General features: G+C 38.6%; 1 protein-coding gene and 1 non-coding gene across 8 annotated transcripts in view; one reads left to right on the forward strand and one right to left on the reverse strand.

Moving 5' to 3' along the window:
- SSX2IP (SSX family member 2 interacting protein) overlaps positions 1 to 25,483 on the reverse strand; it is a 43,123-nt gene that overhangs the window by 6,491 nt on the left and 11,149 nt on the right. For 4 of the 7 annotated variants that reach the window (XM_059136224.1, XM_059136223.1, XM_059136225.1 and 1 more), the window contains exons 2-11: positions 16,573 to 16,704; positions 15,496 to 15,665; positions 14,811 to 15,023; positions 12,337 to 12,447; positions 10,525 to 10,660; positions 8,581 to 8,656; positions 8,321 to 8,510; positions 5,154 to 5,304; positions 2,821 to 2,957; positions 2,313 to 2,486 (exon numbers count right to left, since the gene is read on the reverse strand). In XM_059136224.1, the coding sequence (XP_058992207.1) occupies positions 2,313 to 2,486; positions 2,821 to 2,957; positions 5,154 to 5,304; positions 8,321 to 8,510; positions 8,581 to 8,656; positions 10,525 to 10,660; positions 12,337 to 12,447; positions 14,811 to 15,023; positions 15,496 to 15,665; positions 16,573 to 16,615 (1,401 nt within the window). In that variant the 5' untranslated portion in view covers positions 16,616 to 16,704. The remainder of the gene's footprint in view (positions 1 to 2,312; positions 2,487 to 2,820; positions 2,958 to 5,153; positions 5,305 to 8,320; positions 8,511 to 8,580; positions 8,657 to 10,524; positions 10,661 to 12,336; positions 12,448 to 14,810; positions 15,024 to 15,495; positions 15,666 to 16,572; positions 16,705 to 25,483) is intronic. The other 3 variants (XM_059136229.1, XM_059136228.1, XM_059136227.1) reach the window with 3 other exon arrangements.
- LOC131810678 (U6 spliceosomal RNA) lies at positions 17,303 to 17,408 on the forward strand. The gene has a single exon (XR_009345658.1). It is a non-coding gene; the product is annotated as a U6 spliceosomal RNA (small nuclear RNA).

Here is a 25,483-nt window from a genome sequence, read left to right on the forward strand (position 1 = left end):
CATTCCTAAATTCAATACAAAATCATGCATCGCCAGACATTTGAAGAAAACTAAGAGCATGACAGAAAAATAGCCAAAATAAAGAGATTGGACCAGAGATAAGATAGTTCAAGAGGCCCTTTTAAAAAAATTCTGACACAAATGATCAGATTTATGAACACATCTGTAAAATAATATAGTGCTATATAAGGAAAAGCAAAAAATGAGGACACAAGAAAAAAAACAAATCTAAAATAAAAACTCAGTGGATAAAGGAAAGAGTTAAAAGTGAGAAAATATCTCTGAATTCAGAACATAAAGTTAATCTATAGATATAGTCAGAGGCCAACCATTTGCCTAGTAAAATCATTCCAGAATGCAAGAAAAGTTAGAGAAGGAAAAAATACAGAACTAAAGAAAATATCCCTAAATGGAAGAAATACAGTGTCTTGAGGCTGAAAAGGAGCTACGCCTAGATATATCCTAGTAAAATTTTGGAACTTTAAGATAAAAAGATGGAGAAAAGAAGGAAAGAAGGCAAAAACAAAGCAGGATATTGACTAAGTAGGCTATATATATAAATATATATAATAACCAGGCTTCTCACTAGTAAAACCAAACAGCCGAAGAAAGGGAGTAACTCAAAGTTTTGAGAGAAAAAGTTGGAAACTAAATTCTGTATCCAGACAAACCAATCATATGAATTTATTTTTGGATATTCTAGAATTCAGTATACTTTTCACTCACACAATACTTACAAAAAAAATTACTCAAGAAGGTAATATAGCAAATTGAAAAAGGAACCCAAGAAAGAAGATAACATGAGAAATAACATAAGCTGAATGTGAGTCAGGAAATCATAAAGGTACAAAGAAGTCAAGGGATTCACTATACAGGTATATATAAAAGATTCTCTTCCAGGCGGCAGTCTTAATAACACAGAATATTTTCTATGTGGCCAAATGTATTACTAGGTTAGAGAATGAACATTTACAGAATCATGATGCTGTCAGTGTTCTTTCAAGTGTTAAGTCTCAGTCTTACCCAAAGTACTTACACCTGGATTACTTCACAGGCTAACACTTGACAATGAAAAAGAAAAGCACAGACAAAAACTGGGAAGAAGAGGGACAAGAGAAGTGGAACAAGGGTGACTCCAAGAATTTCAGCTTTCGGGGCACCTGGGTCGTTCAGTGGGTTAAAGCCTCTGCCTTCAGCTCAGGTCATGCATGATCCCTGGGTCCTGGGATCGAGCCCCACAGTGGGCTCTCTGCTCAGCAGGGAGACTGCTTTCCCTCTCTCTCTGCCTGCCTCTCTGCCTACTTGGGATCTCTGTCTATCAAATAAATAAATAAAATCTTTAAAAAAAAAAAAAAGAATTTCAGCTTTCATTGTGATAAACGGACACTGTCTCAAGAGGAGCAAACATGAAATGGAAGCATTAAATATAATAGTTAAAGAAAAAGTCAACCATAAGAAACCATTTTTAAAAAGTGAGGTTAAAAATGTTAATAATATGATGAAGAAGTCATATATATATATATATATATATATACACACATACACAGTGAGGAACAGTGTAGATGGGAGGTATGATAAGGATAGAAATTCTTTATTTTTCACAGCAGGGGAATCAACAGACTTTTATCAAGGGGAAAAGGCTGAAGTATATTAAAGTTAAAACAGTAATTCCCAGAAGAATTACAAGTTAGTTGTTACCTCTGAGGAATGAAACTGGCGGTAAGAATGGGTGATATTTTTTCACTTTGTGGCTTTTTATACAGGTTTTTATTTTTGAAACCATGTTCAACACATTACTTCTACAATTTTTGAAAGGGAAATATGAGGGTTAACAAATTTTCAATTAAAAAGCGAGCTGTAGAAGGGGTATGTACATATCACTGGGGTGGGGGGAGAGAGCTTCCATTCATACTCCCCTCTCCCGCTTCCTAAACAACAAACAGGCTCTCAGTCGCATTGTCTTTTGATGCTGTAGCTACTGACAGTGGCCAGATCACAAGTGTCCAAGAGAGATCTCCTGTAGGAAGCTAAATACTCATTAGTAGAAAGCCCACCCAAAGGGGATAATGGATGCTTATGGTTTTCTAAAAAGAAAAGTTTCAATTCCCAAATCGGTAAAGGCAGAACAATATCCTTCTAAAGTAGTTCACATGCTTACAATCCCTTCCAGTTATAAGATCACTGGTAAAATACTTGGAAAAAACAAACACCGGATAGCAAAGAAACAACCAAAGGCAGAACTTGGATGCAGTCTGCTGCACCTCCCTAGAACTCCCCAAAGCTCTGCAAGGAAAGCTACTTGTTGAAAATACCTCTAGGCCGAGGCGAATAGCCGCTTCTGTAAAGCTTCGTCTTTCCTTCTCGAAATTCTTTTTTTGCTCTTTAAACAGGGACCACTCTTCCTTGAGACGCTCCCTCTCTTCCAGCAAGTAACAGTCTCGTAGCAGGGAAGTGGTGTCATCGTCACATGCAGTAGCGAGCTGCTGCTATTAAATTTGGAAACATAGTAAGTTCCAGGGGGTCCCTGCAATGCTCCCCGTTAAAATTAGAGCAAGGGAAGCAGGGTCAAACTTTCAGGGAAGGACAGAAATGATGAAAAACCAGAAAGGCAAGCAAGGATTCTCATTTTCCAGCTGGCGAAGTCCCGCCTGAGGAACAGCGTACATTGTACCTGTCAGCAAGCCAAGAACTGAGCTGAGAGCAGAAAAACGACCAACGCTCCAGATCTTCTGAGATACAGGAGGAACAATCTAGCAAGGCTCAGTTAAAATCCTGACCACTCTCACAGGAAAACAGCTTGATAAGGCAACTCACACCAACCTGTAAAAGCTGCTGCTGAGTTTTAATCATTTCTTTACACTGCTGAATTTCTAACTCGAGTTTTTCAGTTTCTTGTTCGTGGTCTTGTCGTGAGATGACGTCTTCATCGTTAAAACCTTCTAGGTGTACCTTTGAAACTAACATAAAACCAGTCATTTGATGTAGGTTTTTACACCACTCAGTTTATGGTGCTTTTAGAATTATAGTTAAAAATCAAGGCTCTCAGAACTTGTCTTTCTAGACTCTCATAGGTTTTCCTAAAAGGTACTTATTCCCTTTGCCCTTTAAAAATTTCATAAGCTATAATAATACAACTAAATTTATAGTATTTTAGCAGTATAAAAAAATTTGAAAAGCAAAGCAACTTATTATAAGGTATTCATGACAACTATAAATTCGTACCATTTTGGGACTAAAATGATACCTTTACTAATAGTTCTACTATGAACATTTAATCTGTAATCCCTACTTACCCAAGACTATGTCCTAATAACCTAAAAGCATCTGGCTTCAGCTCAGGTCATGATCCAGAGTCCAGGGATCAAGCCCTGCGTTGGGCTCCCTGGTCAGCAGGCAGTTTGCTTGTCCTTCTGTCCCTCACCCTGCTCGCGCACACTCTCTCTCTCTCTCTCTCGCTTGCTCACTCTCTCAAATAAATAAGTAAAATCTTAAAATAATGGACAATCGATATTCACAAAAGAGAAAAATAATTAACAAATCCATAAACTACTTTGGACTCTTCTTCAAAGATCAATGCAGTGCTACAAAGCTTGTAAATTCCTATTCAACAAAGTCTAAACACACTTGCCATTTACTAAGAGATGGAGACTGACATCAATAAAATCTCATGTAAATTAATTTTGGCACAAAATGTTGCTGATTACCCTTTACTACTGAAGACAACTGACAGTGATTTTATGACTTCTGACATTTAGAATAACTTTTCTTTCAACAGACTTCATTTACTGAGCAGAAACTTTTTCTTGATTTAAAAGCATGCAAACTTTAACAAATATAAATATTAAGAATACATTCATTAGTATAAATCTATACTATCTGCAGTGACAGGGAATGGTGTCTAAAATACAGTGTTAGGGCGCCTGGGTGGCTCAGTGGGTTAAGCCGCTGCCTTCGGCTCAGGTCATGATCTCGGGGTCCTGGGATCGAGTCCCGCATCGGGGGTCTCTGCTCAGCAGGGAGCCTGCTTCCCTCTCTCTCTCTCTCTGCCTGCCTCTCCATCTACTTGTGATTTCTCTCTGTCAAACAAACAAACAAAAAACCATTTAAAATACAGTGTTAAATGAAAAAAGCAGTGTAGAAAAAAATATGTAATGTTCAATTTCTGTTTATATATGTGTATGTGTGTGTATATATATATATACATATATATATATATTTTTTAAAGATCTTATTCATTTATTTTACAGAGAAAGAGTGCAAGTACATGTGCATGAGCAGCAGAAGGGGCAAAGGGAGAAGGGAGCGATAGAATCTCAAGCATTCCCCACTGAGTGCAGAGCCCCACATGGGGCTCAATCCCACAATCTTGAGATCATGACCTAAGCTGAAACCAAGAGTCAGATGCTGAGCCAACCAGACACCCCAGGTTTTTATATATTTTTAAATAAATATTTTGTGGGTGCCTGGGTAGCTCAGCCAGTTAAGTGTCTGCCTTTGGCTCAGGTCATGATCCCAGGGTCCTGGGATCAAGTCCAACATTGGGCTCCCTACTCAGTGGGGAGTCTGTTTCTCCCTCTGCCTGCTGCTCCCCCTGCTTGTGTTCTCTATCAAATTAAGAAATAAAATCTTCAAAAAATATATATTTTGTAAATGCCTACAGAAAAATCCAGAAAGATAAGCACCAAACTGTAAAGTGTCATGAACAAGAAAAAGAAACCTGAATTCTACTTCATATATTTCTTAATTGATATTTTATATTAAACATCTATTATTCTGAAAGTAACTTAAAAATAAATTAGTAGGAACCAGGAGTATGCAAATATCTAGGAATAATAAGCAAAAGGCTCATATTTATACCATATCACGAATAAATTCTTAATTTCCAAGATCGGGAAGAGACTCAGTTCACCTTATTCAATTGTACGTTGCACTCAGAATCGATGGTTCAGAGAAAGATTCACTGAGGGGAAAGTATTTCTCAGTGAGGTTCAAACCTCACCTCCAGAAGTAGATAGAAGCTTTGGTGGATTATCAAACCACCAAACTGAGCTCCAGTACTTCAGGGTCTGAGCCCCTGACGTGACTTTCCAAGTGACTGAAATTAAGAACTGAGTGTCACAACTCACTCTGCAGGCACCAAGACAGTAAGTTACCTTGGTTATCAAGTTTTTCTACATGACTTTTCAAAATTCTCCACTGTTTTCTGATGCTGTTGGTAAGCTGCTCTCTTACAGTCTCACAGGAAAGGTCCCACATGCTCTCCCTACTCAGTTCCCCAGCATCTTCTTCAGCATCAGAGATAACCTACAAGCAAGAGAGATTGAGAAGGAAAGACTAGTATCTTAAAATGGCTCCAGATACTAAGACAGTAGTAATCAAACTGATTATCAGAGATACCTATCAAAATCATTTCTGTACTGCCTCTTATGCATATATGACCTAATATTAAAGACAGAAATTCTCCAATTCAGGCCTCATCAAATATGACTTTGAATCCAAATATAGTTAGTGATAAGAGTCACGGAGCTGTGTGAGGAAGAGTTATTCTCTACTTGTCCAGTGTTATATTAGAGCTCTCACATGCTACTTAATTCCCAAATCATGTTACAATGTGGGAAAAATGATGCTTAGAGAAGTAGAGATACTGCCCATTATCATATAGCCAAGAGGTAGAATTGAGATCTGAAGTTAGATCAACTTATCTCCCATCCTAGTCTGTTTAAAAAAATAAACCAGTGAGGTTATCTACAAAATAAAAGCAACTGTGAATCCTATTTTTTTCATATAATTTTAAAAAATAAAACTAGGGATTCTTTTTCTTTTTACTCTACCAAGACACTAAATCATAGGAAAATACAGCAAACCACTGACAAAGAATCATACAGAATCAAAGCAGGATAAAGAACATAGGCAAACAATACTAACATATATTATGTCAAAATAATCTGCAGCTACATAAATAATAATATGTATTATTATAAACACACACACATATCTGCATAATAATCTGCAAAGTCCTAAATTTGTTAACAGCCAGGAAAGTGGACAGAGATATACTTCCTTGATGAACAATAAAATATCTTGCTGGGGAAAAAAGAAAACAGATCAAAGATGAAAGAAATGCTGATCAGACTGTTCCCACAGGCAGGTACGGCAGGAATGAAGGAGTGACTCAGAGGGGGAGAACTGTATCAAAGGCTGCCAGAGGTCAAGGTCTCCCAGGGGAAGCAGGTTGGAGCTACTTGCCAGGAATTCTTCCAAGGAGCCACACCTTCTGTGTGTTAAAGCACGCCAGAATACTATAATTCCATTATTTAAAAAAATGAACAATAATTGCTTCACACTGCCCAGACTGAATGAAACTGAAACCACACACTGAAAATAAAAAATTAACTTGAATTTTGGCTATGTGTTGCAGCTATACTTAAGCACAATAATACATTCATGAAACCTCAAGGCTACCTGGGCATTCTAAGGTTAATCTTATTCCTCTTGCTATAACAGCTCCAAAATCCTTAAAAGAAGGAACAGAATTAAATTGCAAGAGAAAAAAATTCTAGAAAAGCAGATCTTTTAAAAACAAGAAATCTACTTAAGAGATTATTGCGTCTCCAAAGGTCAACACCTGAATTTTTAAGAATTATATAGGAGACTCCCCACTGGCTGCAGTGGCAAGGAGAGGGGAATTGAAACATCTGAGAAAGGGCTCCTTGAGTTACTCCTTACTTGCGCTGAATACACGCTGGTAATGTTAGTAAAAAATGGGGCCAAAAACTGCAGACGCTGCGGGAGTAATGGGAACTGCTCACTCTGGAGAGGGCTTTGTGCACGTACACAACAAAAAGTGACAGACTTGGACAGAAAAGGCGGACGGAGGTCAAGCAGGTCCTGGATTGGGAGTTTCAAAGCCATTCAGGTAATTTTTTTTTTTTTTAAGGAAAAAAGAGGTAGAAGGCGGGATGTGCTTAATCGTGATACCACAAGGTAAATAATCCCCTCATACAGGTTTATAAAATACGTTCTGATGACTTGCTGATAATTAGCAGTCCCCATCTACTTTATTTTCAGATTTTAGTCACTTGCCTGACTCTAGAATTTAAACATGTAAAGCGATTGAGTTAAAAGAAATGTTCCCCATTACATGATTTGTTTTTAGACCTCCGCATATATTACTCCCCTTGTGTCACACACTTCTACCCCCAAAACTTGAGGAGCCAATTCAAAGGTCACTCTTGTCTGTGAGGCCTTCCTTGATTGCCACACTTCCTCTGCTCAGCACGTTTGTATCACCCTATTACAGCTCCTAAGATGTGTAACCATTACTGTGGCCTATGCCCCATCTCCCCAAAAGAGCTTCTTGAATGATGCAATGGACGGAATGTTCATGTTCCTCAAATTCATGGTGAAATTCTAAGGCCCAATGTGCAGGTGTTCAGAGGTGGGGCCTTTAGGAAGTGAGGAGGTCATGAAAAGTCGTGTCCTCGTGCGTGGGATGAGTGCCCCTAAAAAGGGACTCCGGTGAGCTCCTCCTCTTCCCAGCATAGGAGGATGAGGGTACAAGGAGCCGGCAATGTGCAACCAGGAGGACATACTCTCCCCCAGACACTGTCCCTACTAGTATCCCGAGTTTGAACTTCCCAGCTCCAGAACAGTAAAAAATAATTTTCTGTTGTTTTTAACCACCCAGTCTGTGGCAGTTTGTTGTAACAGTCCCAAATGAGACAAAGGAAGGAGTCGAAATTCCTTTTTGCTTTTTCTTTCCGGGGACCAGAACATAAAGTTCATTCTGCAAATTTCTGGACTGAATGATGAGTTGGTTCCCAAAGTTAATAAACATTTCATTCCGAAAGTCAAGCCTGCTTAAAGTACACAATACCTAAACTATTTAGAGGATACTCAGCAGAGTGGTTAAAAACATGAACTCTGGGCTGAGACAAACTTGAATTTAAATCCTAGCTCTGTCACCTGTGATACTTGGCTAATGAGACGAGTGTGCGTCAGTTTTCTCAGCTATAAAATGGGGATAATTATGATATGCAAACACTGAATTAGAAAAATGAAATGAGACATGTTCATAAAGTGGTTATCACAGTGTGTGGCACAGAGTAAGTCCCTGGGAGGTCACTTACATCATTTCTCAGGCCACGTCTAGAAACACACAGGAACATTCTGTTGTCATTGTCACAGTGACTAGGGGTAGCAGAGCAATGAGCATTCTGTCCAAAATACCAAGGGTGTCCCCAATGGGAATACCTAGCTACTGTCTAAATTGTTTGACTTAGCAATCCGAAACTCTATTAGAGAGGAAAGAGCCACTTACAGTTCCTGTACTATCATCTGCTCTTTCTCTAGGTTTCTGCTTTTGGGGAGAAAGAAGAGAAATCATTTCCTTTTTCATTTGCTGAAGAACCTTCTTAAGTTCAGCATTTTCCATTAGGATTTGTTTCTGACGATATTCATAATCATTCAAGAGAATTTTATACATTTCATCTTCATTCCTGAGGAAGAAACTGTCAGTATGAAAATGCAGTTATAGAAAGAACACACTAATGAAATATATCAATTTAAATTGGACCTTACCTGGCCTCAGTTTTACCCGTCCTCCAGGAGCCTCTTTTTCCATCAGCTCGCCCCACATAATTTAAAACTTCCATAGCTACAAACACGAACATGCAAAACAAAACCAACTCTTACCATACATACGTTTAAGTGTATAAAACCCTAACACACTCTATACAGACTGAACACACAAGTCAACCTGGTATAGATTAGGACTTGGGCTCAAACAGCCCGGATTTCAAGTTCCAGTTCTCCATCCCTGAGAAGCACTAAGATCTTGACCAGTTATTTAACTATGAAGCCTGTTTCTTCATCAATACAGAGGGAATAATGTATCTACCCAAGAGTTGCTGTGAAGAGTAAAAGAAGTTGTTACAACACTTAACAAAGTGATTGGTATTATTTTATTATCATTATTCATTTTATCATTGGGGTTGGCAAACTATGGCCTGCAGGCCAGCTGCCTGATTTTCTAGATACATTTCATTAGCACACTGCCAGACCATGTGTTAATACAGTTTTAGCTACAAATGCAGGGGTGAACAGCTGTGACCAAAGACTATAGACTCCATAAACCTGAACATGTTTACTAGGAGAATCTTCACAGAAAAAGTCTGCCAAGCCCTGTGTTCTCATCATCAAAGGAGTCAAGGCCCCTGTGTATTACTTTCTCTTCTGTCTGGCGGGGGATGGAAGCAGTTGCCATCAGAAGGAAGTAAGAAGACAGTAAGTTACTGTAAGTTTAGACTTGATAAAATCATTACGAAACTGTCACTTCCAGTTAGGTTTGGACTAGGAAACAGACTCCCATAAAATAAGGGCTCTGTTACCAGTCACATCTTTAATAAACCTCTCTAATCGGGTGTTACAGTTTATACTTCCGGCATTTCCTCCTGCTCTTTATTTAATTCATGAATGAACATGAGGTTAACCAACGAAGTTTAAATTTGATTACCTAAAGATTTTCCAATGCTGTCTTAACTGCTTATTATGCTTTCATTTTTCAGTGATTTTTATAAAATAAGCTAGCTGACTTGAGTGCAAGAGCTCTGCTCCACTAGATCCATGGGGATGCCACCAGCACCAAGCCGCCTGATGACAGCAGACACGGCCCACCACAGGACAGCCTGAGACACCTGCTCATCAGCTGTTGTGTCAGCAAGTCTCACCAAGCTCAGCTTCGGAAACCACAGTTCAGGGCATTACCGTACACTGTGGCTTAGAACACGACCTACAGTCCACCTGGAAACCACTGTCTGATAAATCAATGCTTGGATTTCCTGTGTCATTATCTTCCCAGGCCAGCAAAACTGTATCTGCGCAGTGGTAGTCGTGCGTGTGTGTGTGTGTGCGTGTGTGCACACGTGCATGTGCACACAGTTCTACTTTTCCACCTATGTGATTTCCCTGAAATTATGCACATACTCGGATGAAGTTGCAAATTGATTTTCAAAAGAGTAACACTAGAAAAAAGTTCACCTTAAGCACAACCATAAGCATAAAATTCACAGTCCATCCTTCAGACTAGTTGCTTCAAAAATGCACAGCAACACTTATTTAAAGGAACTGATGTAAATGATTTGGTCTGATAAATAATTTTATGAACTCAATTCTAAAATCACACTTGTTTTGACACTCAAGACACTCATCTTGAGTTTTCATATGATCAGTTCTTTGTTATGGAAGATCAGAAGATCCTCTGGCTTAGTTTTTCCTCTGTGGAACTACAACTGTCATATTTAAAAAAAAAAATGTAATTATATGCAACAAAGGAAGCAAAGCAAAATTATTATTTTTGCTAGTGTGCTGCCTCGATTTCTAGTTTATATGGATACACACCATCTACAAACAACTGCATAAAGCATAAAAATAATACTTCATGAGTTATCATGTTCCATCTATTCATTTATTTTTTAGCATAGTAGCTTTATTTATTTCCTTTATATTAACCAGTTGGTTTCTTACCTATTTTTTTATCCTTCTTGTTCATAACAAGTTGATGCAGACGTTCCTTTAATTTATTATATTCACGTTCTTTTCTCTTCATATCATGATTATACTGAGTAGCTCGACTTGCAATGATATTTTGTAATTTTTGTACCTGGAAAAAAGCATTTTGGATCAAATGAATCCCTTTATGATTGATAACCACAGGTACAATTTGTAAATTCAAAAAAGAGAAGTCCTAGCATTCACCTCCTCATAAAACAGTTTATTTTAGGATTATTCTTCCTTCCCAATAACCACTGGAAATCAACTTTTAAAGTATCATTAGGTGAATCACATGAAGTCTTTACTTCTTAATTCTGAAATTTGTAGAGCTGCTAACTTCCTAAATTATTTTTCTACCTTTTCTTTATTGTGTTATGATAGTCACCATAAAATACATCATTAGTTTTTGATGCAGTGTTCCAAGAGTCATTGTTTATGTACAACACCCAGTGATCCTTTTTATGCTACATACAGACTCTGCTCATTTAGAAACCAGAAACACTTAGAGAAGTATTAAAGTGATTAAAGCTTCGTCTGAAACAAGAATTAATCTGATTATCTGCAGTGACTTCCTTATACTGTGTAAATGACTTGACTCACGTGATTCCTTGTTAATCTGTGACAAACTAGCCCTAGCACATCACAACACATAAGGAGGTTTGTTTTTATCTGATCATGAACAGTTCTCAAATTAGAGTAAGTCCAAACAGCAGACATGATCCGGCTCTAACACTTGCTGAGTACCTATTATGCGTCCGGCCCTGCAGCTCCGTGTTTATATCTATGGCGGCTTCTCAGGAAGTCCTAGATAGGAAGTGTGTTCTATTCTATATAAACATTTTTAATCTCTGCTGGAGATGATGTTTAACTCAATTCCTACTAAAGATTAACTATATTCAAATCACTTATGTGTAATCTGCAGATCTAGTCAAAATTTTCAGTGAAACAACCCAAGGAAATGCATAAGCAACCTTGCAGTTTAAGATACTTCACTATCCACTAACTGCATTACCAAACAGTCAAAATATGACAAAACAATCTGCCTAAATCACTATAAAATCATGAAAGAAATAAGCTCCCCTAAAAGTCCTTAATTTTAGTTAAAAAAAAAAAAACATTGAAAATAAATATTGTGTCTTTATAGTTATTACATGGCCAGGGTCAAAGTGCAGAGCGGTAAGAACATAACGATTTCTTCTTATATACATTAAAAAATGGTAATTTCAAATGCATTAACTCTGTAGATCCAAATACTAAGTAGTCACTGTAGCAGAAATGAAATTAAAATCATGATGTTGATAACAATCAGAAATAAGTTTTGTAATGTGAATTGCTTTAAAAAAAATAGTAACTCTTGTGCCCATTTAGATAAGTAACTAATAGCTTGACTAGATGAACAATGGCAGTATTTAATACAGAGATAGAAGAGGCATGTCAGATATTAAGTATAGGTATGGCCGAGAATAAAAGATCTGCATTTAAAGCACCCTGGTGCCTAAGAAAAAGTTGTAATGCACCAGAGTCTAGGACGGACAGCAGAGGACACTGGCTGTCACAAGCTATGGACCAATATACTAAACTCCATGAATCCACTTGGGGTTGGGGGTGCCAGGGAGAGGTCCTGAGCTCAGTTAAATATGCTGCAATGCTATACACAGAGGTGCACCGTACCAGTCTGACAAAGGATGAATTAATGTTCTTGTTTTAAAGTGGGGTATGGTCATGTCAAATCCAAAAGGAAAAAAAAAATCACTTAAACTTCATCTTCAATAACTGACAACCCACCTCATCTTTTTCATTTTTCAGTAGCTGATGCAAATTCCGGTTCTTGCACTGTAACTGTCTGTCTCTCTCCTGAAGCCCAATCATTTCTCTCCTGGAGGTTTCCAGTTGTTCCTAAAACATCCACATGCAACTGTGATTAAAATTGACATAGGACTCGGAATAAATGAATTCTTCAAAGATTAGTAAAAACAGCGTACACAAACTAGGATTTGTTAGCTAGAACTGCTGTTTAATGGCACACAAAATGTTCACTTAAAACAATATAAGACAATACTGTAAGGTTATAAATTTACTTAAGTTTAAATGTCATATGGTAATTTCTTAAAATACCAACATTTTTTATATATATACAAATGAGTTTCAAAGTGCATCCCTTGAAAGGCAATCTTCACTTATTCCAGTGATGCTGCCACTGGACGCTTTTTAAATCTCCTTTTCGGACTCTTTAGCACTTCTACAGTCTACGGTACATTCTTTGAGAAAGAATCAAATTGATGTGGAGCTTCTTTAGGAAGCTCTTTAGGAAGACGTGGAGCAAAATGGGAACCCTTCAGGTCAGAAAGGGTAGGAATCCAGCACAACATCTGTTCTCCCTTGCAAGTGCTAACCTCTGAAGATTTTTTTTTCCAGAAGGGAATGGCAGCATTGCTGGAATCAGTACAAGATAAGATGTTCATTTTGAATTCATTCCACACATTTCCTGAGGAAATGTGCCAAGTTCTGCATGAGGCCACTGGGATATTTTTAAAATCCTCTTATCTTTATAAAATATAAAAGCCACTCAAGTTATGGCATAACTGACCACAAATAACAACTTGCACAATACCTAGAACAATGGGCCTCAAGGAGAGTTAGGAATTTGTGAAATTTAGGAACACACCTCCGATAACTCCAAAGTTACCAGAATTTTTGGCACCTTCTTCTTCAAAATGTTTATGACTTCCTATCATGCCAGACCATTTGGAATGACTAAACTTAGAGGCACTGGGCCAGTTGCTATGTCCCATATATGTCAAATCAGATTCACTTTGAGTGATTATCAACGGTTTACTTGAACTCTCATCAGCCCTGCAAATCTACACACCCCCCTACTACATCACTTATCTCATACTATCATCCTTTATAAACCTGAGACAGATACTGAGCCGGTATCCTAAATTCATGACTCTCTTATTCCCCAAATTCAATTTTTCATAAAACTTTACCCATTTTACCTCCCACGTTTGCTTCATATTTCACTTTTAACCTCTCCACTGGTGCTAGCTTAGTTCAAGTCCAAAACCTCTCTGGCTCTGGCAGCTGCTAAGGCCTGCGCTGTCCTTTCCACCAAGACTTCTGGGCTCCCCACCTCTGTCCCAAATACAAATCTGCCCCTTCCCCATAGTTTCTCCACCATATTGCCAGGTTGATATCTACCTAATACCAATGATACCTTCTTCTCACTTACATTCCTTGGTGCCTTCGCATTTCTGCACAGAGCCTCTCACATCCTCGGATGCCTGGGGCCCGGTGTCACCTCTGTCATTCATCATCATCATCATCCACTTCAGCCCCTACAGAGCTACTGACTATTCCCTGAAAGTCAAATGCTCTTTCCTACCTCTATGCTTTCTACAGGTTGTATACCCTCTGCCTAAAACACCTTTTCCAAACAGTAGCAAATTTGTACTTACTCCTCCAACTTGAGATCAAATGTGAACTCTCTGTGAAGTCTCCCCTCACCTCCCACACAAAGAACAACTAATGAAGCAAATAATTATGGTTCAACGTATCTCCTTCCATTATGCTACAATCTGCTTGGGAGCAGGGACCGGGTTCACTCCTCTGTGAAACCCAGTGTGCCTGGCGCAAAAATACTCAATAAATTTTGCTCAATGAATTGAATGAATCGTATACTAGATCCAGAAGCTCTTAAAGGACAGATCAGCAACTTTTATCACTGAACAAACATTTCTGTCCAGAGAAAAATACCAGATTTTGGCTCAGGTCAAATTAAAAGAGAAGAATTAGAAGATTTCCTGGAAAACATTCTATACTCTGGGCTGTCCTAATAAGCAACCCCTCAGAGGAAAGGTTAAACAGGTCCGGATCACCAATATCATTGTGTAATTATTCACTAGCTACTTAAAAAACATTTGGCAAAGGTTACCCATGTATAAAAAGTTTTAATGCAGAATTACAGCCTTCAAGTGCTTACAATGCTGAATCAGTCTAATTCGTAAGACCTTCCCTAGGTCTCTCTGATTAAGATTAAAGTATTATCCATAACTCACAGCCTTTTTATAACCTTGGAGGCTACTAACTACCCCCTCCAGCTCACCACAGATCCCCCCTTCAGGAATGACCTCTATCCTTCAGGCATTGTAGGATGTATGTATAAAACCCCAAAAATGTTAAAGAGAAAACAGCTATCACTTAGCTTAGCTTATGAGACATTTGGCTTATTGTAATACAGGTCGACATGCAAGTTCTACCTTAAGTTTTGCATAGCAGTTCTGCAGATGGTCCATATCACTTCCCAGTTTCAGATTCTGTGTTTCTACATTTTCCTGAGCTAGAAGATTCTTCCGCTGAAGTACAAGTAGCTCATTCATACAATTTAAAACAGCAACTATATTTAATTCTCTCTTTGTGTCTTTACCTTTGGATTCTTCATATAATGAAGGAAAACCGAAAGTAGTCAATTCCTGGTAAGAGAAAATGTTTTCTTCAAAGTTGGTTACCAAATGACTTAGTATAGAAACAAAAGATAGAAATCTTTTCTCAGAAATAATGAAAACTATCCTAAGTTAAGAAAAGTGTAAATATCCCAAAGGACAAAAAACTGAGAGAACTGAGAGAGGCTCTTTTTAGCCTCTACTCTACAAGTGCCTGTGTCCTGGACAAGGAACTTAGTGTATCAGTAAAATAATGGAGAGAGTCCAGGGGAGAAGTCTCTAGGGCAATGTGGAGGCCACCCTGCTCCTGATAAAGACGTTTACCATGTACTCACATGGAATGCTCACCACAGTTCTTTGCCTGTCTCATATGTTGTAAGGCCCAGGCCAAGTTATAACAATATACGTGTGCTTGACAAGTGTTTTCTCATAACTTTGATATGTTTTGTTATATAACATGATTCAGGCTATTGCTTCTCACACACAAAATTTTTTTTTTTACCTGATCAAGATACGAAATACTTTGTTCAATATTCTCTTCTGTGCAGAAGGCACTGAAAAAACTGTGCACATTTTTTGATAAAGGTATTGAAGAACATAGCACTTGCTGTGAGAATAAACTTGATGGAGACATCTTTGTTTCTGAGGTATATTGACAGATATTTTTGCTTTCTGAAAGAATAAAAGGCATTTACTTAAACAACTTAAAAAAACGTGCAAAGCAAACTACCTCCATTACCAAAGATTTTGAATTATATAAATATTTTTAACAATTTTCAAATTAAGGCAAAACTGTTCTTTGTATGAAAACTACATACAGTTGACCCTTGAACAACACAGGAGTAAGGGGCACCAAACCCTCATGCAGCAGAAAAGCTGTGTGCTACTGATGACTTCCACAAAACTGCACAGCTAACAGCCTACTGATGACAAGAAGCCTTTCCAGTAACAGCTGATTCACACATATTTTGCATGTTATATGCACTACATTAGTATATTCTTACAATAAAGCGAACTGGGGAAAAAAGTTACTAAGAAAGTCATAAGAGAAAATACATTTACAGTATTATATTACATTTATCGAAAAAAAAATCCATGTATAAATGGACCCACACGTTTCAAACCCATGTTATCCAAGAGTCAACTGAACTTTTTTCCAAGAAGATACGAGAGTGCCCTTAGTAGGCATGTTAAGCTACAATATACGACTTTAATTTATAGTATTTCAGACTTATAAAAATAACAGATAAGAATCACCTGAGTCAAAGGTCATGTATTAAAGGAACAAATTACAGCAACATATTGAAGTAGCCAATAAATTTATTTCAAACACATAAACATTCTTCTCCAAAATAATAACAAACCATCATCTATCAAAGGCACTGAACCCCACTAATTATGGCACAATTCTTAGCTTTCCCATATGAATTTTCTGAAGATAAAAGTTAGATATTTTACAACTATTTATGTCTCTCTCTAGTCACATCTTCAATACTTGTACTTATTTTACAGTTTCATTTAAAAATTCACCACTACAATTAAAACCACTTTAGTTTACACTCCTTTTAGTCTCTATTACCTGAAGACAGATGTGGGTCTGTAACAGTCATCCACTCTCCCATAGCAGTCACCAGAGCCAGGCTACCTGAGGAACCAGTTCAACAGTGAAACATTCAGTCCAGCTGCTGTCACCCTTCTATGTAGGCATCTCCTTAAAAAACAAATTGTAAAACAGTAGCATTTAACCAAAAATATAAAAGCAAATATAAAATCAATGGGTAAAAAGGATTTTGCATTATTTATTTCCATATACTCCCATATAGAGCATGGTAGAGCTCATTATAACCGTGTGTGTGTGTGTGTGTGTGTGTGTGGTGTGTGTTTAAGAATCAAGAGTAAAGGGTTATCGAGTTCTACCAAGGTATTCACATTACTTCATATACAAAGTACACAGTACATGATTTGACTCACAATGTAAATCTAAGGTACAACATGGTACTAAACATGGTACTAAAAAAGATTTCAATATATCCTTAAAAATAAAATACAAGCTATTTTTACAGATAAGAGGATGAAAAACTTCTTAGCTAGCATTTTCATTTTTTGTTTTTACTAACTACATGAGCAGAAAAAAAATTTTTTATTTACTATTGAAAAAAAGCATACTTCCCTACACTGTTCTCCAGACAGATCACATCAATTCATACCACTACCAGAAATCTGGCAATGTGTATCACATCTTACAAACAAAATATATTTTGACCCAGAAATACCACTTTTAAAATCTTATCCTAAGAAAAAAATGATTTGTGCTTGCTTTGGCAACACATCCACTAAAATCAGAACAATACAGAGATCAGCATGGCCCTGCACAAGGATGATGACATGCAAATTCCTGAAGCGTACCCTGAAACCAATATTACACTGTTACGTTAACTAACTGGAATTTAAATAAAACCTTAGAAAAGAAAAAAAAAAAAAAGATTTGTACAGGTGCGCCTGGGTGGCTCAGTAGGTTAAGCCTCTGCCTTTGGCTCAGGTCATGATCTCAGGTCCTGGGATTGGGCTGCATCGGGCTCTCTGCTCAGCAGGGAATCTGCTTCCCCCTCTCTCTGGCTGCCTCTCTGCCTACTTGTGATCTCTCTGTCAAATAAATAAATAAAACCTTTTAAAAAAATGATTTGTACAAAGATTCATCTACACGTTGCTCTTAATAATGTCAAAAAACTGGAACTAGCTTACATGCTCCACAGGAGCCTAGTTAAATAAATGACACATTTATACGACAGATCACCTTTAAACACAACCATGTGGAATTAGGGTGGGCAACCGATACATATGAATGAAGTGGACCAAGTCTAAGAACCTTCCATGTAACCATTTCACACAAATTTTTAGCCTACCGTCACTTTTCTACTTTTTGAGAGAGAAAATGGAAGAAATAAATATTTCTCCATCATAAAAAAATACAAATGAAATTATAAATGGCAACTGGGAACTGATTTCAAAGTTAGGGATAGAAGGAGGACTGAAGGCTACAGGCAAACTGGAGAGCACTGGTGCCACCACTTTGGACACCTGCTTCTCAGCTATAATACATTATTATGGCCATATAATATTTGGCCATATAATGGCCAAAAGAGAAAATAGATCGTGTGTTGCTATCTTTCCATCATTCAAGGGATGTTGGAATTCTGGATTTTTATGTGAAATCTCACAATTCGTAAATGTGAGGAGCTACTTAAAAAGATTATGCAAGGTACCCTATGGGAAAGGGATGCAGCTGGAAGCAGGATGTGAGAAAGCCTTTTGCATCTTGAGCTCAGAGAAGGCTGCACAAGCCACCATATTGTACACTTAAGATCTGGGCACTTGACTGGATGTAAATTATATTTCTAATGGCTGTTTTTTTTTTTTTTTTTAAAGACTTTATCTATTTATTTGACACAGAGAGAGAGAGAGAGTACGCACAAGTTGGGGGCGGGCAGCAGGGAGAGGGAGAAGCAGGCTCTCCACAGAACAGGGAGCCTGGCGTGGGACTGGATCCCAGGGCCCTAGAATCGTGACCTGAGCCTAAGGGAGCCACTTAACTGACTAAGCCATTCAGGAGCCCCTAACGACAACATTTTTTAATAAGCCAAGTAAAATAAGTCTTTAGACCAGATCTGGACTGTGAATCAGAGTTCACAACCCCTATTCTGAATATTTAAGATTGTGGAGAAATAGGAGTGCCTGGGTGGCTCAGTCAGATAAGCATCTGCCTTCAGCTCAGAGCCCAGACAGAGGTCAGGACCCGCATCGCATCATCAGGCTCCCTGCTCTGAGGTGGGGGAATCGGCTTCTCGCCCTCCGTCTGCTCTTCACCCTCTCCTGCCCCCACTCATGCGTTCTGTCGCTTGCTCCCTCTCTCAAATAAATAAATAAATCTTTTTAAAAGAGATTATGTAGAAATATTCATAATGGAATGCTGAAGTGAGATGAAAATTTTCATTCATTCGATAGATTTTTAAATGTGCTGCTACATGATAGGCACACTCTTTTAGGCACAGGGGAGGCCATGCCCTCAAGTTCACATTCTAGTGGGGGGTGGAAATAGATAACAAAGCAATAAATTAACATAACAGAGAGTGATGGGAACTATAAAGAAAACAAAATACAGTAACATGAGGGAGTACTGGAGTGGGATATTCAGATTCACCAAGGACGGCTGCACCGGGATGCGGATATTTGATAATATACAGTCAGCCACAAGATGATCGATGACCAGAGCAGCCCAGGTAGAGGAAACAGCAGGTACAAAGACCCAAAATGGAAACGAACTTGGTAAGTATGAAAACCATAAAGAAGGCCAGTGCCTTTGGAGCATAGTACGCAAGGATAGACGGCAGGAAGCTGAATTTTCTCTAAGTTGCGATGAAAAGCTAGTGAAGGACTTTAGGCAGGAAAGCCAACAGGATCTTCTTTAGGGTGTGAAAAAGATCCCCTTCAGCTACTCTACCCTCTACCCTCTTGCGTATATTTATTACAGGTGGGCGACAGTGGGAGGCTGGAAGATATTGGGCCACTGCAATAGTTCAGGCAAGAAGGCCAGTTTTCAGGGGCGCCTGGGTGGCTCAGTGGGTTAAAGCCTCTGCCTTTGGCTCGGGTCATGATCTCAGGGTCCTGGGATCGAGCCCTGCGTCGGGCTCTCTGCTCAGTGGGGAGCCTGCTTCCTTCTCTCTCTCTGCCTGCCTCTCTGCCTGCTTGTGATCTCTCTCTGTCAAATAAATAAAATTAAAAAAAAAAAAAAAGAAGAAGGCCAGTTTTCACTACAGCTCGATCAGAAGCAGACACATATGGATAAATCAGGAATGGGTTCTGGAGATAGAACCTTCAGAACTTGGAAGACGGAATGAAATATGGGCAAAAGAGAAATCAAAGATGCCTCCTAGGCCACAGAGTGGCCTGCCACATACACTAGTGCAAATGCTGCTGTGTGGTGTATTACATGTTAGTGTCACACACATACAGGGGGTTACCCGGTCTGGCATGGACTCTTGATATTTTTTTACTCTTGTGCCTTACTGAGAGTACCCTGAACTCTTCCCCCTGTCCTTATATGGGTGCCATCAGCCACAGGAGGAACAGGATAAAGATTGAGTCTGTACCAAAAAATGACAATGATTTTACTTTTCACTTCCAGAGATAGCAGGCATAAACAAAATGGGATCTACGGGACAATAAACCCCCCCACTCTAACCCAGCTCTACTTTGGCTAAGTTACTCAACCTTTCCAAGCCCTAGTTTCCTCACTGGTGACATAATAATGACTTTCACTTCACAGTTTCCCCAGAGGATTAAGTGAGATCATGCACATAAAGAAGTATTCAGCACACGGCCTGACATATGGGACACACGAAATGAGTGTCAGTTGGTTATCTTAGTCACCACCATCACCACCATCATCTGGATACAGATATCTGTTTGGTATAAATGACAGAATTCCAAAACCTGCAACAAAAAAGGCTCTTAATAAAAGCTGAGCACCTTAGAAAATGTGGAGACAGATATACTCATAAAAACACGTTGGGCCATGGGGTTAATTCTTTGTATTCGTTAGGCTGAGGGCAGGGATGGGATCAGAAGAAAATACACACAGACACTTTTCCAAGACCACCTTGTTCCTGTTGTTTTTTAAAAATAAGACACAACACTGCCTTACGTGCCTTTTCTCCTCATACAGAAAGATCAACCACCAAAATGTCTACTATACATCCATCCTTTAAAGTTGTAATTTCAGTCAGTTATTCTTCTCTCTGAATTCAGCTCTCCCGCATCTACAGGTTTAGGCAGTGAATTGTTCCCTGCCCTGTTAATTAGAATAACAAAAAACAAACAAACAAAAACAACAACCAACTCTGAAATATTCAGGTCTAGTCAAATGTTCATAATGAAAACCAAAACTCCACTTTGAAGCACTACAAAACAAAGAAGTCACCAAAAGTATATAATTTCACACAATCTTACAGTTTCTACAAATTCTCTTCTGTTCAATGATGCACCAAATAACACATTAGGAGGGGGCTTGTGATAAAAGTTACCTAACCAGACTATAACATCCAAGCCAAAACCGAGAGACTAATTTAAGCAAGTTACTCTATTCTAGCTCAAGCAGTCAAATTTCACTGTTGAAGGTTACAACTATTTTATAAAGATATTATAATCAATACGAATTTCAAAAGCAAAAGGTAACAGAAGCAACTCTGCTTTGCATAAGCCTAATACTGTCACAGGTGCATTACAACCTGAAAGCTACAAAAGCAGCCAAGAAGGACTCCGTTAAAGCTGAGTGCTGGAGCACACAGTGAAGTTCCACACTGTAGACTAATCAAGTCAGAGCGAAGCATTCGAAAGTGGACGATGCACACTGATGACAAGAACGAACCTGGGTATAACTAGCATTTTTATTACAGGTTTCATTATAGAAGAAGAAAGGGAAGAAGCTGACAGTAAATCACATTTTGGTTCAAGTAACCCCCATTTCTCTCTTTACATCATTGGTTAGGGAAGCCACCCAGATTCTAAGACAGGTCACCTTCAGGAGTGAATTTTATGAGCAAAACCAGAAGATTAAACAATTTGGCCACCCTGTAAAAGTCATTTTATTCATCTAAGATTGTTGAGGAATAACCCTGAAATAATTTAAAGAAAAAAAATCTATAAAGTAATCCATAAGAATTCGTCCTCCTAATCTTTAAGTCAGACAGACATGCATTTATTCCTTCCTAGAGGATAACATGTACAGAGGCACCTAATAAACTTCCTTGATCCCAAGAATTTCTCAATGTACATTCCAGTCAGTCAGGCTACATAACAGAAAATCTTACTAATTGCAGAAACCCTGCAATAACTCCAGTTAAAATGCCATCTTACTATTTTCTGAGGAACTACTTCGGTTTCCCTAACATGTTGCCATATTTCGGGTGTAAATAAGCAAGGGCACTGTGGTCTGTCCTGGATAAAATGATTACGCAGACCTTAAGAATTATCTAACAGCATTTTCTAGGTTAGAATCCTGACAGAAAATTGGGAAGTAGTGAGACATTTGAACTTAATATAATTATACCCTTTCTGAAATGAAGATTTTAATAAGTTTCATAAATCTACCATTCTTCATGTCAAAACACTTTCTTTCATATATATTTTCCTATATTATAGACAGAAAACTTGGGCTCAGGGACACTAACAGGACTGCCTAAGGGCACCATTTCTAATCGGTTGTGAAGCCTGGACATCGATCTGTTCTTCAAAAATGCTTTTATCACTCTGTCACCACGTAACATATCTACACTGCATGCAAACCTCTATTTAAAAGAATACAAAAGATTTCTATCAAACTTCTTTAAAAGAATGAGTCCCGCATCAGGCTCTCTGCTTGGCAAGGAGCCTGCTTCCCTTCCTCTCTCGGTCTGCCTCTCTGCCTACTTGTGATCTCGGTCTGTCAAATAAATAAATAAAATCTTTTAAAAGAATGAGTCCTACAGTTCACCTGAAATTATTCCACTCAGAGCATACAATCCTTAAAGGGACTTGCCTACTACTTAAATTGAGGCATACTTATAAAACTTCTCTGCTACACCACAAACAACAGCTTTTTTCTCACTTAGAAACACTATGCTTTGAAAAAGTTTAAAAACAATTCTCAGAAAGGAGATCAGTTCTATAGAAAGTTTAATGAGGGTGAAATAACTCATCTTCCCGTTTTAAAACAACATCAAAACTCAAAAGTTTATAGATGTTCAGTAAAAATATTTGTGGTTCAGGTTAATCACACCTTTTTTGTCCCCCCCATCAGAAAAGTTCCTTGGCTAGTTTTTCCTCTTCTTTTTATCCAGAAGAGGGGGGGGGGCGGGGGATGGAGGGGAGGAGGGTCTCAAGGTCTCAATATACAATAATCACTTGTAAAATCTGGGGGTAGGCAGCCTCTGAGATGGCTCCCAACTATTCCTGTTAACTGGTATACACACGTTAGGGTACCTCTGCTCCCTGGCTGTGGGCTGGATTTAGTGGCTAGCTTCTAACAAATAGAATACAGCAAGAGGTCACAGGATTTCTTTTCCAAATTTAGGTGATTAAAAGGCATGGCTTCCTTTTGGGATCACTTCTCATCCATTGTCTCTCGGATCCCTCTTTCTGTCCTGAAAGAGCAGCCCCGTGACAGGTTGGTGGGGCAAGGTTAACGGATGTCTCCAGACAACAGCCTGTGAGGACCTGGAGCCTGCCCAGAGTCACAGAGTGAGTTTAGAAGTATTCTTTCTCCTGGAGTTAGACCTTAATGGATGCAACCTTGACCAACACCTCAACCACCACCTAGTGAGAGCTCCTCAGCTACAGGCACCCAGACAAGCCACACCCAGATTACTGATTGACAGAAACTGGAAAATAAATATTGGTGTTTCAAGCTGCAAAGTTTTAGAGTAATTTATTATGCAACAATAGATAACCAAGATAAGATTTTTAAAATATATATACATTTCTGAGTCCCTTCCATAATTCATCTGTCTTTAGCTGAAACATAACTAAAGTGACATCATATACTACAAGTGCAACAATCAGCTTTATGACAATATCACTCAGTAGTACAATTAATCAAATATATTAAATATTAAAGCAAATATATGATTTAAAAATTAATACCACCATCTATATGTCTGTTCAAAGGAGAATACAGATTTTAATTCCATTAAATATACTGCTGTTGCCTCCCTCAATGGTTTATGAAATTCTACAGGAAGTTATGGGCTTTCCTACAGGGTAGGGATCTTTGTTGAAACAAACAGTGCTTGAAACAAAGCAGGTGCTCAGTAAATGTTTATAAAATGAACTGCGTCCCACATATGGCCCACCCACTTCCAGCCTGCGCTTTCCTTTCTCCTAACCCAAATCTAACACTTTTTCCAAGCCCAGAACAACCACCATTATTCCTTCCACACAGGTTCTCTTGATTCTCTACTAATTTGTTTCATCGTTCCTAGACTCTCACGTACTGCACATTTCACACTCCTGTATTCCCTTCACTTATCTTAACCGAGCAAAACTCAGTAACTCAGGTAAATCAAAATGTTCACTCCAGCAAGCACCGGCAGATAAAGGAAAACAGCAATGGAAAAGAGGCAGAAGATGTGAGTCCTTAAAAGGAAAGTATTACTCTCTTCATCTTCTAAGTCTCTAACACATCTACCAGCTGAGAGAGAGCTCAACAGAAACATAAGCAGTGTCTTGATTATAAGATTTCCTTCACACAGTACAATATTTTAAGTATTCTTTTCAAGTTCATTTGATATTCAAACTTGAGAAGGCGCAACTGCCTACCTAATCAGAAGTCTAAAACTTCAATCGTCAGGAAATAAAAGATTTTCATTATACAGGAAAGCAGTAACAGTATGCCATCTAGGTTTCTAAATATTGTATAGGTCTTGTGACCTATTAAACGTTTGGGCAAAATCTCACAAAGTCAGAGTTACCAAATTGTTAGGCTAAAAATAAAATCATTAAAACAAAACCTTTAAATAGTGTTCCTATCTTACAAATGTCATAAAAATTAAAAATTGTTATCACCATATTTTAAATAGATGTTATTACTCTCAAAAAGCAAATATATGATTTAAAAACTAATACCACCATCTATATGTCTGTTCAAAGGAGAATACAGATTTTAATTCCATTAAATATACTGCTGTTGCCTTACACAAAACCATTCAGGTGTGCACATCAGTGTAGAAACACACTAATTCAACTTCTGAGAAAACACATCTTTTACAAATTTAAAATCCAAACGAATTCATTGGAGTGGCAGAATTTAATAGTGTACTTTCCCACAGAAACAAATTCCTCCTAACTTAAAATTGAATAAATATCTGAATGGCTGAAACTCAAACCTCGGTGTTCCCTTCAACACCTGCCCCTCTTGGCTGGGTCTGTGGCTCCAGGGACTGACACCCAGGAGTACAGCGTGCACAGAGCTGGGCTCACAGCATGACCAGGTGTCCTCACCTGGAAAATGGGATGACACCATCTTCTCTGGAGGGTAGCTGTGGGGATATAACGAGGTCACAGGTGAAAACTAAGCACCGCAGACCTGGGGAGAGGGAACTGATGGAACAAACACGTGCCAGATGCTGTTCTCAATGTTCTACGTGTATTATAAAGCCAATCCTCACAACAATCCTACATTATCTCCTTTTTCCAGTTAAGAAAATCAAGGCACAGAGAGGCTAGCTGCCTCCTCCCCAGACTCGAGGGCCCATCCTCTTCACCAGCACATGCTGCTGCTGCTGCTGCTTCTGGGGATGAGAGGCCCGGGAAGCAGTACTCCTCCCCTGGATCCTTAAGGCCACCACTCCCTAACCAGTACCTCCAGCTGGGCCAGGACTACACGAGATGGCATGAAGATACAAATTATGGGAAAAACTGCGTGTGCATCTCTCTGGGTTGGGGCATACAATCCTGCT

Source organism: Mustela lutreola, chromosome 10 (assembly GCF_030435805.1).
Source record: "Mustela lutreola isolate mMusLut2 chromosome 10, mMusLut2.pri, whole genome shotgun sequence".
NCBI classification, from domain to species: Eukaryota; Metazoa; Chordata; class Mammalia; order Carnivora; family Mustelidae; genus Mustela; species Mustela lutreola.